This window comes from Elgaria multicarinata, chromosome 2, assembly GCF_023053635.1.
Source record: "Elgaria multicarinata webbii isolate HBS135686 ecotype San Diego chromosome 2, rElgMul1.1.pri, whole genome shotgun sequence".
Lineage (NCBI taxonomy): Eukaryota > Metazoa > Chordata > Lepidosauria > Squamata > Anguidae > Elgaria > Elgaria multicarinata.
Window position 1 is genome coordinate 74750514 of NC_086172.1, and position 17968 is coordinate 74768481.

The 17968-nt window shown below is 45.2% G+C and overlaps 1 protein-coding gene across 1 annotated transcript; it reads right to left on the bottom strand.

Annotated features, from left to right (window-relative positions):
- Positions 1-273: 273 nt before the first annotated feature.
- Positions 274-17145, bottom strand: LOC134393297 (keratin, type I cytoskeletal 18-like). The gene is made up of 8 exons (XM_063118327.1): positions 16762-17145; positions 10015-10097; positions 7003-7159; positions 5210-5374; positions 4980-5105; positions 3312-3532; positions 1640-1668; positions 274-371 (listed from the first exon to the last, which is right to left on the bottom strand). The coding sequence occupies exons 1-8, from the start codon at positions 17143-17145 to the stop codon at positions 274-276; spliced, it is 1263 nt and encodes a 420-aa protein (XP_062974397.1).
- Between the last annotated feature and the right edge of the window lie 823 nt (positions 17146-17968).

A 17968-nucleotide genomic window follows, 5' to 3' on the forward strand; every position in this document is an offset into this window, starting at 1 on the left:
CATTGCTGCTATATGGGGCTCAGGCCTGAGTCTTAAGTAGACTGGGGAAGAAGATGTCCAACAGCACCTGATTACTCTAGAGCGATATAGATGCAGTTTATGCAAGCTTCAATCTCTGGCTTCAGTGTGCCTTTTTAATTTAGATCCTGACTAAGCTGTGCAAGCAAATTTCATGACAGGATGTCCGGAGTAGCTAAATATTGTTTTATTCAACAGCAGGAGATACTGTTGTTACAAGGCTTAGCAAAATACACATCACACAATTGGAAGAGTCTAGTGAATCACTTCTTCAGATTTCTGTGCCACCACTTGCCCATCCACAATTTCTTGTGTGGTGACTACCACCTTCTTAATTGTCTGTCTCCTGGTGTCTGCAAAAAAAAAATGTTAACTGGTTAGAGAGTAGAACCAAGTTGGACGAGCAAGACCAGATCAGATGTCTCTTTAAAAAAGCAGCAGCAGAGCAAGGTTGGCTTGCAACTTTTTAGCAGGGTCGAAACAAAAATGCATGCAGTTTGCAAATAGCCCCAAAGTAAGCAACTCCTTCACTAAACAAAGGGCTGATACAAGTTGGAAATACACACTGACTCATGAAATGAGTGATTTATCTTAGTAATCATGATTAATGGGTATTTAGTTTTGGATGTGCACTACTGATTTTCACATTTAACACGCTTTCGCTACTGTGCTATTTTCCTGCACAAAAGGTGCTCCCCAGCTGCTCTTACCCCACTGGGAAAGAGGTGAGTACCCATATATTTTTCTCAGTAGCTGTGGGATTTTCAGTGGGGAAGTGGCACAGTGGTAGAAAAGGCCAAGAAACCTGTTTGCTGCTGCACAAATAATCTTCACTTTCAAATTACAACTTTAGCAGCTGCATTGAATAAGATGGATCTCTTAAAAAAAACCCATCACAACTGGAAGCAACACATAGTTCTGTCCTCACACACAATTTAGGTGGCTGGAATGGCCATATGGAGCAGTTCAGAGAACCACAGAAAAGGAATAATAAACTGTAGAGCACTGGTCTGGGATCGAAGTGTAAGAAACAGTCTCCATATAGTGATGGTCTCAAGACTTGCAGCAACTTTAATGAAGCTAAGCAGGCCTAGACCTGGCCGGTGCCTGAATGAGTGGCCACCTGCAAATTCTGTGGATGCTCCCTTGAAAAGTGAGCGATAAATATAATGCACATTTTTACTTTTGAAGTAGTGGTCTCAAAACTTGCATTTAAAAAAAAAAACACGTCAGGGCTTGACACTTCTAGATTCCTCCTATTGAGGCTGCAACTGCTCTTTGTCAATGAGGAACAGAGCTAGGTTTCATGCATTAGTTTATTTCATTAAGGCTTTGTGTGTGCAACATCGCCCTCTGATGCTTAACACTGACTTCCTGAAGACTGACCAGAGTTCTGCCACCTGGCTTGGGACAACATATGCTTGGCATCCCTGTGGAAGTAACTCAGTTCAACCATGTTCAAACCAAGTCACTTTCAGATGAAGCCTCTTGGTAGAACAATAGCAAAAAAACTTGGGAGGGTCTGTCTGAATTGTGAGGTGGGAAGTCAGAATGGCAAGCAGTTTGCAGGCAGAAGCAGGTAGCTCTACACTATGTCTCTCAACTGCTACGTTACACTTACCTGCTTTCCCTGAGCTCAGCAACTCCCCTCTGAAAATACAAAACATGGCAGGTATTTGTGTGCTCAGCCTGAGGACAATTTGCTTACCACCTGTGCTTCCAGCTACAGATTTGCTTACACCTGTACTGCAGCACCCAGTGGATCAGCTTTTACAGCCATAATTCTCACCAGCTGCTTTATCTCTGCCCAAGCAGGATGCTATCCAAAGGTCAGTGCACCAACTCAAGGAACTTGGATGGTCTGTCGGCGCCCCTTTTCATTCCTGTTTGACAAAACGGGGCTGCTAGGCCTGGATCTGGCAAGGACTCTGCATCTTTTATGATTTGTTTCAGAAGCAAAATCTCACTGGAGGGCAGGAGTTCCCATCACTGCTACGTTGACAGGAAAAATAAGCACCTGGGGAGGGTTCTTCCCCTCTCTATGCTTTTTCAAAGATAAAAATCTTACTCAGTATCTATACCTGAAAATCTCTGGTACAAACTAGTTGCCTAATCAATGAGCTCTTTCATTCATAATAAAACAAAGTTGAGTGGCCTACTGAAAACCACAGAACAACAGTCAGGCCAAAGGCTGCTAGCTCACCCTTGTACTGGTTACAGCTTTATGCATGAGTTGTGGATTTCTAAATCTTGGATAGGAGGCTGAGTTACCAAAACCTATAATTGTTTTCCCCAACCTGGTGCCCTCCAGGTGTTTTGGACTACAGCTCCCATAAGCCCCAGCCAGTATAGCCAATGGTTAGAGATGATGGAAGTTCTCCAAAATATCTGGAGGGCACCAGGTTGGGGGATACTATCCTATATTATAGCTTTCAGAGAACACTGACCTAGGGAAGAAGGGCAAATCACAAATGTCTAAAGAAAGCCAGCTACAGTTAATTTTGTAACTTTCGGTATGCCTAACCTGAAGGTAGCTCCTGCCCTGTAGTCATCCACAATGGGGAAAATTACAGATTGGTTTCATTCAAATCCTAGTATTATACCTCCCTTCAAATAAGCAAGCTAGGACGCCGTAGTTACATTTTGCTGTTACATCTGAACCAGAAACTATCATTAATAATTTCCAAACAAGCCAGGATACACAAGCCAACTTTAAATCATGGCTCAAATCCATGAATCATACTTTCCCAGTTCAGATGTAATGGAAAGCTATGGTTAACGGAGGTTTCCTGCTTTGTTGCCCCACTCACATGAAGGGAGGAGTGAAGCAGGAGCAAAAGGGCTAGGTGCAGGTGCAGGTGCAGGTAGCTCATGCACAACCTGGCTTATAAAGCCAAAGTTTGATCATCCAAGCAAGGCCATTGATTTCCAGATGCAAACACTGCTAGAGAAATCTGTCCTATAGATGCATACATCCATCACTAAGAATTTTGACTGGGGTGGATAATAACCAGCCAGCAAAAATGACTAGCAAGTTAGCAATTGTAGGTTTCTGAGGCATTTGTTTTTTTAGTTGAAGTACACTTCTAAAACTATCAAATGTGAATGAGACAAACATGGATGGATCATGCAGGAATCCTCATCAGAGAGCCAGAATTGGCTGAAGCTTCTTCTTGACCATAAGCTTAGTGGCCAAACCAGTAGAAGAACTTTAGGATGCTCAATCCCTCCAAAAGAGTACTGTGCCTGAGAAGTGTGAGTATGTGAAACTGGAAGGCCCAACCCCTTGTTACCTGATAGTTGCGCCCTCAATCAAGTTGCGGTAGTGCTCAATCTCATTCTCAAGCTTGGTCTTGATGTCCAGAAGTGCCTCGTAGTCCCGGGCCTGCCTCTCCAGGTCAGCCCGGCAGGCAGCCAAATCCTCTTGCAGCTTGGCAATGACACGGTTGAGATTGGCCATTTCATTGCGATAGTGAGCGCCTGTGCTTTTCAAGGTGTTCTCCAGGGTGTCTACCTGTATCACAGAATAGTTTGCATTTATGCAATGCACAAAATTTGATAGCCAAAATTTAGGAAGCTGCATTATGCTGACTCAGACCATTGGTTCATCTAGCCCAGATCAAGCTTGTTCTTCCTAGTGTGAGGAAAGGGGCTTCAGGAAATCAATCAGACTCAGAAGGAGGAGGGGGAGGAAGGAAGAAGTAGAAGCAGCAAGATTAGAAATTTACTAAGACAAGAAGTGGGGGAGGAAATTCTCCAGGAATCAAAGAAGAATCTTCCTAGAAGCTTATCGAACAGAATGCTAACTACTCAGGGCCCATCTTCCCCCAGTCCCTGGGAATTCAGTGTCTGTCAGAGGGGGAGAGGACTTCGGAGTCCACTGCAAAGTCAAACAAGCGGAGTTGCGAACAAGTGAGAGGCAGTCTGCTAAGCTAGCCACTAACCAAAAACCTCTCCAGAAAGATCCTCCCTGAACTAAAGTAGCTCTTAGACTGTGTGGGAAACTCTCCCTTTTCCTTGAAAGAGCAACTGCCTAGCTAGTTAGCCTAATTAAGCTTAGAGGAAAGCTCCTAACATTCTCACTCCCTTCAAGTGTGAAGAGAAGTTTATTTGCTGAATGAAGCTTTGCGCAGAACTCTTTATTTTCTTGCATCTCAGAGAGAGAGCTTAGAATCACAGCCCCTAGTCTGGTCAACACTGACTGGCAGCAGCTCTCAGGGTTTTCAGGTGGGATTCTTTCCTCACCCTACCTCACCCAGGTACAAAAGAGGGCAGGGCTCCTGCAGCTTTAATGGTTGTGATGAAAAGGGAGTGTCACCAGGTGCTGCATGCCTACAAATGATGCCTGCTGAAACTCCCTTTTCTATACAACTATTAAAGATACAGGAGCCCTGTCCTCCTTTCCATATGGACACCCTGCCCTACCCTACCTGGAGAAGCCGGAGATCAAACCTTCTGCATGCAAAGCGGGTGCTTTATCACACTGAGCTATTAACATCTTACATGACAAGAGTGATATCCCCTTTGTGCATGGTGGCAGGGAGGCAGATCCTGCACCTACATTTTCAATAAAGCAGAAATGCAGGCTGGCCCAAGATGAAGTTGACACACCCACCCATCCCACATACAGGACCTAATCAATTGAACCTGACTTCAACACTGGGGATGGGGCAGTGGGGTACTCCATCCCACCTGAGGGCAGCAGTATAGCTCAGACATGCACTGCTCTGTTACCCAGCACATTGTAGCTGATTACAGTACTGCCTGTCACTCCACCTCCTCTTCCTCCTGGATCTCCACAACTGTGTTCCTCTCAAGGTTTCTCTCAGGGACATGGAAGGCAGGCTGCACATAGTCAGCTTTATTATTCCAGGATGAAAAGCTCTGCCCTGTCAAAACAGCGCTCGCGGACTACCCTGGGAGTCAGGAGGGAAAGAGAGTGCCCTGCCCCCAACACTCACCATTTTCTGGAGAGTCTGGCGTTCAATCTCCAGGCCTTGCATCTGCCGGCGAAGCTCTGTCAACTCACTCTTGGACTCTTCCAGAGCTTGGGTGTTTATGGTGGCTTCTTGGGACATGGAGTCAAACTACAAAAGTGGGTGACAACAGTGTGGAGAAAAACGTTAGGGGGGTTAAGGGTGATCTCCATGCTCTCTCCCTACCATGTTCCCTGGTTCCCTCCGTTTCTCACCTTGGTTTTGTACCAGTTCTCTGCATCGGCATGGTTCTGCTCAGCCACTTTCTCATACTGGTTGCGGATGTCAGCAATAGTCTCACTCAGATGGTTCTTCTGTGGATTGTCCACCTGCACTGTGACGTCAGAGTTGGCGATCAGAGCATTGAGCGCCTCCACTTCCTGTAGGCAGCCAAAAAGGAGAGATTGCCTGTTGCGTCGTAGAGTAGGGGTGTTGGACCACAGGCCAAATCTGCCCCAGCTGGCATCTAAATCTGGCCCTTAAGGGTTCCTCAGGTGGCTCTGCGCCTTCACCTGGCCCTTCCCTTCCCCCCTCCCCGACTGCCAATCATTTCGAGTGGTTTTCTGGGTTTTGCATGGTATTTTTCCCACTAAAGGTTTGAAATGCTTCTCCTAAGGCTTAGGTACTGCCAGTAAGTGATTTAAGCTAAAGTATGCTGGTACTTTTGGCCCTGCCCCTTTGCCTTTGGCCGCACCTACCACTGCATTGTGGCCTCCAAGAATTTCCCTGAAATGGAATCTGGCCCTTGGGCTCAAAGAGGTTAACACCTTCTGTTTGTAGTGGTTAAGATAGCTTCCCATTAAGCCTCTGGCATAATCCCTTAGTCCCATACTCCCACTGTAACTGAACCTAAGTATACGCATATTTCATCAGTGCCTCCCTTTCCTCTCTCCTCAAATTTCAGATTGTAAGCAACTTGGGGCAAGGAAGCCATCCTCTTTTATTTGATAAAAATGCCATGTGTGTTGATGTTGCTAGAGAAGGTGCTGGATAAAGGAGAGTCAGATAGAAGTTCTCAGGTAGGCACGGGGCACCACCTTGTTTTGTGTTGACAGAAATCGATCAGCTGGATGAAAGCTAAAGGGCCATGTGGCCCAGTATCAGATAAGCTAAAGGTCCATGTGGCCCATGTTCAGATAAGCATGAACAGACGGTACCTACAAATCTGACTTGCCACACTCAGGCAGTATGGCAGTCTTCCTTGTGCCATCTACAACTTTCTAGGAGCAATCTCCTTCCTTTTAGAAAGTCAGTTTTCAGCCCTCATGGGAATTAAGGGGAGACATGAAGAGACATGTCTACTTAGAAAAACCCTCAGGCACCAGGAAGGATCTGAATGGAACAGCCACAAATAGAATAAGTTAATAGAGGTCTGTGCATTTTCTGCCACCCCACCCCATCCCCATAATTCCAGATCCTGTGACCAGAAAATGTTAAGATCAACAATCAAGTCAAGGCTGCAAACGTATTTACCATCTTTCCCCAATGTAGCAGCCTTTAGATTTATTGGACTACAAGTCTTATCATCCCCAGCCAGCTGTTCTCCAACCATTTTGGAAGGAGCCATGTTGGGGATGGCTAGTATACACACTGATGTGAGAGTAAGTTCTTTTCAATTCAATAGGACTTCTAAACAAACGTAGGATTGCACTGCAAATTATCAACAGAAGGGAATGAGAGGGGCAGTCCTACAGTTGGGGTTAGGATAGCCATGTGTCCTGCTTGTATAGAGGACTGTTCTGTATTTGAAGGGCCATCAGAGGACAGTTCTCTATTTGAAGGTATCTTCTATTGGAAGGACTGTCCAGTCCAAGTCTAGTTTAAAGAGTTTTTAAAAAGCATACAAAGGGAGAACGGGCCTTGAAGTCTCCCATCAACAGTTAACGAAATCCCAAAGCCTGCAGCAGAAAAGAGATTTGCGTGCTTGAACAATGCTCCTGCGTAATATGAGAAAACGGCACGAACTCGAACATTCCCACAGTGTGTTTCCTTCATGGGTGCCTGTTACCTCCTTGTGGCTTTTGCGTAAGTGAGCCAGTTCCTCTCTGAAGGACTCCAGGTCCCCTTCCAGCTTCAAACGTAGGAAGTTGGTGTCATCTATCATTTTGCGCAACCCATGGGTGTCCTTCTGCACACTGTCACATACAGCCTGCTCTGCTTCCAGCCTAGAAAAAGGGAAGGAGAGTAAAATTGGAAGACGAGGATCCAGGGCTAAAACGTGCGTTCTTGGAAAGGAGCGCTCAGGACTCAGAGTTGATTCTCTGGGATCATCTACACCTGCAGCCCTTTGGGGAGTGGGGAGGGACGATCACGGAGTTTTCCACTTCTGGGGCCACATGCCAGTGAGTTGTCCCGAAAGTAAAGAGGGACTGTCTGGGTTGACTTTTTTTTCTCCAAAACAGAGGAGACATCTGCGTAATTGTGCAATTGCATGGGCACAATCCTGTGTGAAGGTGATATTTTATATCATGCTTTTATACTGTTTGTTTTATACTTTGAATGGTTTTAAGTTTTGTGAACTGCCCAGAGAGCTTCGGCTATTGGGTGGTATAACAATGCAATAAATAAATAAATTTCTCCCATATCAACCTGCCCATTTATTGAGATTTACATGTAAAGGCCTCCTAGTAGGCCTGTCAACTGCCCATGTCCATTTGACGGCAACCAGGGCTGAGGGACTTTTCGGTTGTGGCACCCTGCCTTTGGAATTCACTTCCGCTTGCAATATGGCAGGTGCCAACCCTGATGATGCTTCTGCACCAGTTAAAAGTTCAATTGTTTAACCAAGCATTTGCTGATTTTAATGTCTAGCTTAGTGAGACTTTTTGGTTTTATTGTGGATTTGTATTTCAGTTCCATTCTTGTTTTGATGAATTTTGTACCCCACCTCTGAATTTGTTTATGAAGAGTGGTATATCACTATTTTTTTAAAAAAAATTAAAGTTAAGTGAAAATCAACACTTGGAGATATTTGAGCAATCAAGTACTGGAAATGAAAAGAAGCCAGTCTTTTTAAAATTAGAATTAGAATTAGTCATGGCTTGCCAGTTATGTTCTCATTAGTGGTTTCTTCCTTTGCAATCCCATAACTAAAGCATTTGTCTGCATGATGACTATTAAAATATGAGTTTGGTTAGTTCAGTTGATGTCCAGCTTTCTGGAGCAATTGCCATAACCCCATTGGATAAAAGGCTTATGACACTTGCCTTCAAATTCCAGATCAGCCCTAGCATCACTGTACGGCCTTGGGAGGAATGCCAGTCACTTTCAAAGTTCTCCCTTTCAAAAATGGGAATAGTCAATTACTTATCTCCAGGTTTCTTCATGAGAATGACTCAAAGTTCTGACTTCATACATTCATTCTACATTGTGTTTCCGTACCATACAAATATAGGGTTGGATATTTGCCAGAGAGTTCAGCAGCCTGAGAAACACAATTTTTGATTACAGTACAGTTTCTAGCCCTAAAGATGTGTTTGTTATGCATTAGGCAATCTCATAAACTAGATACGGATTAAGATATTCAGTGGCCAGTGGCCCAATGAGGGATTTGCATATCTGAAAAAGCAATGCAAATTTGCAATGTTTACAAAGGTCAAAGAATTCTGCTTTTCTTGTAGAGTGTGCCTGTATGTTTTTAATGCAGTATATTCACAAGCTGGACTATAAATTGAATATTTTCTATGCCAGATCTTGACATCTATTAAACATTTCAGTTAATGAAATTGCAACATTTCAGGATGCTGAATAAACTGTTTAATTTTGCGGCAACATCAGATCTCCAATTTGTTGAATCATCCCCATTTCAAAGTTCAGATGTTGGAAATACATTGTGTGTTTTCAGTTGCTCCTCCATACTGAAATTAGTTTTGCTACAAAAGTTTCAACCAAGTTCTATTTAGTGAGCATGTGAGTTTGTGTGTTTAAGCATTAAACCAGTGTTGCTTGGTGTTGTACCCAAAGAAAATATACATGCTTTTTCCTAAAAAAATAAAATAAAAAAGCATATCTGAATTTTTATATAAGTAATTAAAGTGCAGCAGAGGTCTTAGAGTAGGAGGGTGAGAACGGAGGAACAGACAGAGAGTTATGCCTCTGGCACAAAGGGTCTACCTGCATTTATCCATTTTATTATTTATTTATTAAATTTCTATCCCACCTTTCTCCCAGAAAAGGCACTCAACGAGGCCAACAATAGTAGCATTCAAATAAAAATAGAAATGCAATTTAAGCACATCAATAAAAAGCAACAACAACACCCAACCAATTAAAAAAACACCCTTCAACAGCAACCCAGATTAAATGCCAGAGAACTGTCTGAATAAAAATGCCTTTGCCTGCCTGTAGAAGGACATCAGAGAGGAAGCTAGCCTAGTCTCCCCAATGGCATGGATGTCTTTTACAAACAATGCAAACATGAGGACTAGAAACATGAATGAATGGATCAACCAGTAGTGAAATCCTCTGGAATCTAAGTTTTGATCCAAATATTAAAATCAGTGCAAAAACTTCAGAAAGTGAACAAGCCTGATAAAACTCTTCCTCAAAAAGTAACATACGCCGGACATGTAATAGCCAGTTAACACTGAGGAGTGTTAAATTAATTGCATAGTATGTGAGCATGCTTCAGTTTGAACCTGTGAGAAAAAACCAATGTTAAAGGGATCCTGAGTTTAGTTTTTAAGCCTTCTTTGGCATACAGAATGGGAATTATTTTCCCACCCCAGACAATGGAACCAGTTACCTAGGGAGGTTGTGGCCTCTCCCACACTAGAGGCATTCAAGAGGCAGCTGGACAACCATCTGTCAGGGATGCTTTAGGGTGGATTCCATCATTGAACGAGGGGGGGGGTTGGACTCGATGGCCTTATAGGCCCCTTCCAACTCTACTTTTCTATGATTCTTTGATTCTGTGAGATGTCTTCTTACATTTAAGTGTCTGAGGTAGGATAATTCACTGACACTGCAGGGAAGCCTTTATAGTGCAGCCTCCACCAGAGCTGGAAGCAAAACAACTTACTTATGGTTGTAGTCATCCGCTGCTAGTCTGGCATTATCAATTTGCAGAAGCAGCCTGACATTCTCCATGTTGAGATCTTCGACCTATCATGGAAAAGACATTTGTGTATCAGTCATGTGTGTACAATGCAAAACTTAGTCCCACTGTGTTCCATAGGACTTACTCCGAAGGAAGTAACGAAAGGATGCAATCCTATGCAGGTTTGGACAGGAACAAAGTTCTACAACACCTAGCATTCCCCAGCCAACATGGCTGGCTGGAGAATGCTGGGATTTGTAGGACTTTGTTCCTGTCTAAACATGCATAAGATTATGCCTTTAAACTGAAAAGCTTAAAAACTGTGGACAATCAAGGTTATAAATTGCCTGGGAAGCCTCCGCAGCTGGAAAAGACTCCCAGCTGCATAAGTTACCTCAGGAGGAACAATATGACCTTGAGGGCACAGCTAAACAGGCGACCCCTCAGTCTCCCTGTAGCTGCTTGGGGTGTAGTGAGCCCAGAGCTTACAGGAATGCAGCACTGGCACCTTGTCATTAGCAGGGATGCTGAACTCATCTTACAACTCTCCCTGTTCTTATAACTCATCTTACAATTCCCTGTTCCCTCAGAACTCAGCTGCAACTTGCACAGTAGCAGGGCAGGGAGGGGGTTAACTTTTCCACCAACAACATATTGTTCCCTGTTGTAATGCAAAATATTTTGCTGGGGCTTGGTCTTGAATGATCAAATAAGACCCATTAGCTTTACAAAAGATCTGCTCCTGGTGGAGGGGGAAACCTGCTAGAACGGGTTTCTTGGCTGGATCAACCCAGCTGCCTGCCTTTCTGAACTCTCCTCATGCCCTACAGGGACTGTAATGTCGGGTGCCTGCGCTTCAAGTTTTTTGTTTTGTTTTTCAGAAAATGAAATACAAGATATAGAGCTTGATTTAATTGATTGTCATGACTTTGCCCTTTCATACTATCCCTTACATTCTGGTGTCTCTGATTTCAGTGGGGTTGCAAATCTACTCCGGGTTTCAGTTCGAACTCTAAAGGAGTTTTCCAAGGTGCTGAACCCTATCTCCAAACCAGATTCAGCACCCTGGATAGCTCCTTTAGCTGGTTCTGACTGAAACTCAAGAGTGGATTTACAGCCACACCAAGGAGACACCAGACTCCATTAATACTACCTCATCAATTCCATCTTCCCAATTCCTGTTGGAACCAGCCAGTCCTTGGAACTGAACAATGGGTTGCAGATTCAGTAATAACCTAAAATATTTGCATAGCAAACCAATATATTTGTTTCAACTGATGGGTTCTCTGAGATACTGTATTGGATTACTGCAAAATAAAAGCTAGGATTCGGAACTAATGGCTGCACTGTTTGTTCTGTACTGACCAATGAGGGCCATTTATGAGATGCCATCAGGTTGATGAGTAACTTGCTGGGAATGACATTCTGAATGACTCTGAGCATTTATGTCAGTGTTCTTGTTCAATCATATAGTACATCAATAAGCTTTCCCCACACACACAGCTGAAAGCAACTCAGTTGGATCATGTTCCATGGGGCACTAAATCAAACATGCCGTTCTAGGTGGCCAAACTTGAAACACCAGCCTTGTAGCAAAAAATAAGCAATCTATTTTAAAATGTACTTGTGTCAGCAAAGCATTTTAGACCTGTTGGCTGAATGTTGGCACAGAATGTTGCCCATGAACATTCCAACACCACAGGCAACAAAGATGTCTGCAATCTAGTTTCTGTAAGGGGAGGGAAAGTCAATAGTTTAGCTGGGATTAAAATCTTTCACAGGCCTTAGGAAGAGGAATTTTGTGTGGCAGGTAGGCTGAGAACTGGGAAAAGGCCTCAGAAAGTGGGTAAAGTAAGGGCAGAAAGCCCAAAGACAAAGTGGCTGAAGGAAGGGTACAGAGTAGGCAATAAATGAGAAAAAGGAAGCTGAAGAAACAGAGCCAGCCCTACCATTAGACAGAGTGAGGTGCCCACCTCAGGCAGGGGATGCTGTGGGGCAAAGGGCAGTGGCAAGGTGTTAAGAGGACAGAGCTGTGTGTGCCATGCGGCCTGCCATTAGCCAGGCGTGATGGAGGATACTGCCCTGTTGCCAGTGTTGAACTAAGATTCAGCTGCCAGTCTGGTAAGAACCTGGAATAGGGTGGGGGAGATCTTGTGGGAGACAATGGGCTGGATCCAGATTCAGACACCAGTAGAGTAGACCAACTGAAATCAATGGGACTTAAGTTAGCTATGACCAATAAGTCCCCTTGATTTCAATTGTCTACTCTAAGGGTGACTGAGTCTAGATCAAATCCTGATGAAACACCTCTCCCAACATGAACTGACCCATGCAGTACACTATCCCAGCATGAACCAAAACTTTCACTACTGACCCAAACACTACACTCTCCTGGCATGAACTAACCCATACATTACACTTTGCATCCAAGGCCTTCCTCCAGGAGCCCCCTCCAAGGGAGGCCCAGAGGGTGGCAACAAGATAGAGGGCCTTCTCAGTGGTGGCCCCTCATTTATGGAATGATTTCTCTGACAAGGCCCACCTAGTGCCAACATTACCGTCTTTTCAGCACCAGATTATTATTATTATTATTATTTATTTATTTATATAGCACCATCAATGTACATGGTGCAGGCATTTGGCAACATATAACAAATCTTTTGATCAGGTCTTGGTTCATGGTTTTAAATCGTCTTGCTGTGTATGCTGTTTTCCTTAGGTGAATGATTTTATATGTTGTATAATGTATTTTAATAGGGGTTTTTATTTTTGTGAACCACCCAGAGAGCTTTGTCTATGGGGGAGCATGAGAAATGTAATGGATGAATGAATGAAATCCAATATTTGTCTGGAAAGTGGAGCAAACTTTTACAAATCTTTATTTTCATCCAATCAAGTGTTCTCCAGGTAGAATGGCTACTTTGGACTAATAATAAGAGGCTCATGAACTGTGGGTCACTAATTAGCTTTGGCAAACTCCATATATGATTGAAAACATGCCAGGAAGTAATCTTGCCAGGTTAGATGCTACATATCTGAAAACCAGCTGAGCAGAAATGCATACCCCACCAGGTGGGCAAGCAGGTAACCCAGGGATATCAATATACAGACCGCACCCACCAAGGCAAGGGTTTGGATTTCCATCAGCCACCTCTTAAATAGGAGTCTGCAGCAGAAAAACCATTAGAGCTTCGAGGTTAATCCAGATGTACTTTATTTGAGGAGGGGCAGTTGTTTCAAAGGGGAGGATTATGTGGTTTTGCAAGCAAGTTTTTGCTGCCCTAGAATTTGGGTGTGTCCTGCCCCCTTTGCTCATTGTTTGGACAGGCAAACAAACTGTACAAGGAAGAAGTCCATCTGGAAGGGAATTGTTTGTTCACAGACAACAAATAATGGAAGGGGGAAATAGCTGGTGTTTCCTTAACTAGGCTCTGTTTATAAAGCTGTCCAGAGAAAGGAAGGACATCACAAAGTCACCTGAGCATGGGGAAGGGGAAGGTGCTGGGTTTATTTGCTTTCTGAGGGAGCAGAGAAGACTTTTAATCTCATCCACTTCCCTGCGCCCTCAGTCATTGCCCTGTTATTTCCCCCTAAAAAGGATACAGGTGGCATCACTATTCCAGATCACCTTTTGAGTGTTTGCTCATCAGAAACTATCTCTCCACTCATCCAGCCTGCCTAGATAAAAGACACGGGAAGACAGCTGTGGTCATGCAACAGTCCAGAATGCATCTGTGTCTGGTACAAGTGAGGAAACCAGCATGAGAATAAAAGTTGCTCAGACAGCCCAAGCAGTCAGTGCTGGCTTCAGGTTTTGGAAGGCCCTCGGCCAAGACACCTGCAAGGGGCTCCCTGGTTTATTGAGTCTTCTTTCTCACTGCTGTTGTCACCCGCTGTTACTGCTCCTGATCCTCTTCCTCCTTATTGCTGCCACTTACTTGCCTGCTTGAAAGGTGATGAGACATTGCGTAAGTAAGCAGTGGCAACTCCTGCTTCGTCTTCTTACCACCGCTGTTGTCTGGCGTGAGGCCGGTGAACAAGCAGGTTGCAATGGTGAAGAGCAGCAGCAACTCCAGGGGCTCTTGTCAGTGGGCCCCTGCTGGAGGTGCGGGCTATCGGCAGATAACCAATCATGCCTACCCTAGACCCTGGCCTTGCAAGCGGGTGAGATCAGGGATGCTTCCAGACGAGGCTTCGGTTGTGCGCTCACACTACTAAATTCACAGAATTTTACTGTTTGGGTGGGTGGGTGTCCAGCTGATGTCTTCTTTAGTTTGTAACCTTTCCCTGTTTTCACACTGTCTTTGCTTTCTTTTTTCTTACCAGGAAAAAAAATCCAGTAAGGAAGACGAGATGGAATAGTTGCACAATGCCTATTGACTGTTAACACGATCTGGAAACAACCAAGAGATCCAGGAGACAAATTCTTTTTCCACCAGCTTTTGAAAGCCCAGCTACGTTAAAGAAAGAATACCCAAGATGCCCTGTATCAAGGGTGGGCAACTTGTGGCCCTCCAGCTGTTTTGGCCCACACCTCCCATCATCCCATTAATGCAAAGGAACACAGGAATCTGCCTTATACAGAGTCCAACCATTGGTCCACCTACCCTGATATTGCTGACACTGACTGGCAGTGGCTCTCTGGGGTTTCAGGCAAGTGTTTCTCTAGCCCTACCTAGAGCTGACAAGGGTCAAACTAGGCACCTTCTGCATGTGAAGCAGGTGCTCTCCCACTGAAACACGGTCCTTCCACCATTGGCTAGGCTGGTTAGGGCTGATGAGAGTTGTGGCCCTCCAGATGTTTAGACTTACAAATTTCCTACCCCTGCCCTATAAATATTGTTTTGTTTTGTTTATTTGTTTATTTATTACATTTCTATACCACCCAATAGCCGGAGCTCTCTGGGCGGTTCACAAAAATTAAAAACATTCAAAGTATAAAACAACAGTATATTTATATCCTAGGCAGGATCTACACTACTGCTTATAACGGTTTATAATGGTTATGACTATAAAGCAGAAGTGTAGATCCTGCCAAGGCAGCTCTTCAACATTCAGCCTGTCATTTTTCAGACTTTGGAGCCAAACTAGACTTGACACTGAATGTATAATTGGAGAAGTATGTTTGGGGTTTTAATTAATAGCAGGCCTGAAAATGGAAATTATTTTGATCCAGATCATAGTGCACAGGGAGGAGAGGTTTAATGTTTCCCTCTGCAGCCATGATCCTGACCACTCATGCTGCTATTAGCCACCCTCCAAAACGTGGCATGGCTATAATAGGAGGGGGAGCAATTTTTATCAGGATCCCAACTGGGGAGGGAAGGATTAAACTTCTACCTGCGCACTGTGATACTGATAAAATTGGGGGAGGGCACCTATTAATAGAAAATGTTGAACCCCAATGTGCTTCCCAGTGATGCTGTTAGTCTCATGTCTAGTTTGGCCCTCTCGCGCATATCTCTCAGCCTCAGAATGGTAAACCCAAGCAATTGCTTTGAACTGTCACACACACACACACCTGACTTTTAAAAACATCCTTCCCCAACCTGCCTCCCTCCACATGTTTCAGGCTACAATTCCCATCACCCCCAGCATTCCTGAGCATTGGCCATAGTGGCCAGAGCTGATGGGGTGGGTCCAAAACACCTGGAGGACACCAGGTTGTGGAAAGATGAACAGCTGCTGACTGTCTTCCTTAGAGCAGCTCATCTCCTCTCCCCATATCTCTCCTCCATCAACTTCCTGACCAACTGATCAGTGCAAAATCCTACAATGTGCCCCCTTGCCCACTGACTCCCAGCTCCTGGTTCCTTTCACCAACACCTTCACCTTCCTCTCATACCTGTTGATCTCTTGCTTCCCCTGTCACCTAGCTCACTTGCCAAACACAGCTGCATTTCTCACGCCTGTGCAGCTCAACACTATGAAGGCTTAGGTAGAAGTCCCTCCAGGTTGTTCAACTGAGCATATTGCCAAGTGTTGGTGGGTTCACTGGAGTGTTGTGGCCTTACTTGCTGTGGCTTTGCTTCGATACTACATTCAGCTTGTGGCACAATTGGTCCTGGCTTATATGAATTAATTTGTGAAGGATAATATGTACAAGATCCTACCTGGAAATTATGTTGGACTTTCAGGTCCAATTCATCCTCTTGCTGAGCCCAGCTGCTAAGGAGTGTCCTCCTTTTGCACTTGTTCCAATTCACATCACGTCCCTGTCTGCCTTTTGCCCACCCTCATGCTATGGCTTTGCTCAGGTCTTTCATCCCTCCACTTTCACCCATGCTTTCCACCCATCCAGTGGTGCAGTTGGGTCGTTTTAGATCCTGGACCTACTGGACTTATAGGGGACACCTTGAAATGGCCATGCATATTATTTCAGTTGTGAAGCAGTCTGCCAACATTTCTTTCCCCACCCACTTTCAACTACTATTCCATGCTTTATAACTGCTTCCATATTCCTGATCTGTTAGAGAAAATCAGTTTTAAAAACCAGTAACAATAAAGCTAAAGCAGCTCCCCACCAAGGAAAAGGAGCAGATTAAGCAGCTCAGAATTCACTAACCCTGGTTTTTTGTTTTAAACCACTCTGAGCACGTGCAGTTTTGCATCTTAAGCGCCCTTCATAGCACTGTCATGACGACAGAAATAGAATGGAATTTGCTTCTGCAGCTCCCGCTCTCCGGGTGGTCCTAGCTGCGCCCATTCCCACTTGCTGCGCCCTCTCACCTGCTTGCGCAGCTCCGCTAAGGGCCGCTCGCAGGCTTCCCAATCTTTATGGCCGCCTGCCCCAGCCCTGCGCGCCCGGATGGCGGCGATCTCTTCCTCCAGGGCTCGGTTGGCCGCCTCCAGCCCCCGCACCCGCTGCAGGTAGCCGGCCAGTCGCTCGTTCAAGCCCTGCAGCGCCTCCTGCTGCCGGCCCGGGCCCAGCAAGATGGGAATCCCATCTGCGCTAGCTCGAGACGCCGGGAGCGCCGCGTGCAGTCGAGACAACGAGAACCAGGAGTCTGACCCGCTGGAGTTGCCGCGCACGGAGCCAGCCGAGGAGCCGGCGAAGACGCGCGCCGAGCCCGACAGGGAGCCACTGCGGGGTCGAGAAAAGGAAAAAGCCATCACGCCACCTGGCCCGCTTGGTACCGACTGCCCGCTTATATCTATCTGGGTTCTCGTTTGCATGTCCAGGTAAGAGGCTATCCAATGGGAAAGATCCTGGGCTTCCCATTGGCCGAGTCGCAACCGCGAATTCTCTTAATTTGCATGCAGGGAGAGAGGCCGGCCAATGAAAGAGCGCTCACGTTGGCACACGCCTCTTTTGTTTGCCCGAGAATGGGATTCTTTCCCTCAAACTTAAACAAGTAGTAGTCTCAACTTCCCGGCCATTGACTTGAACCACGTATTATTCTCACGTTAAAAAAAAAAAAAGCAAGACATATATATGAAAGAAAGCCAGTGGAGGCTGGTGGCTCCAATTTCGGTGGGAATGTGAATCCATCCTGAGTTTAAGTCAGAACCAATCAGAACTCTAAAGGAGGTATCCAAAGTGCGGAACCCTATCCCCAAAATGGGTTCCGCACCTTGGATAGCTGCTTTAGAGTTCTGGCTGGTTCTGACTCAAACTCGTTGGGTTTCACAACCCCAACGAAATAGGAGCCACCAGCCTCCACTGAAGAAAGCCAACCAGAAGGACTTTCGCCGGGTCTCGACATTGCCTTATGAACGAATACTGAGGATCAGAGTCAAAGCCGGAGGGGAGCTATGCAAATAGCCAGGAGCTCGTCTATGCACTCAGCCGGCCATTGGACAAGGGCGGGGTTGTAGGGGCAGGGCTATGCAAATAAGTTCGAAAGGTGCTAGGGGGGAATAATAGGAGCACAGGAATAGGAAAATATGCCATCGCGGCTCCACGTCAGGTGAAAACGGGGTGGGTGCCAATAAG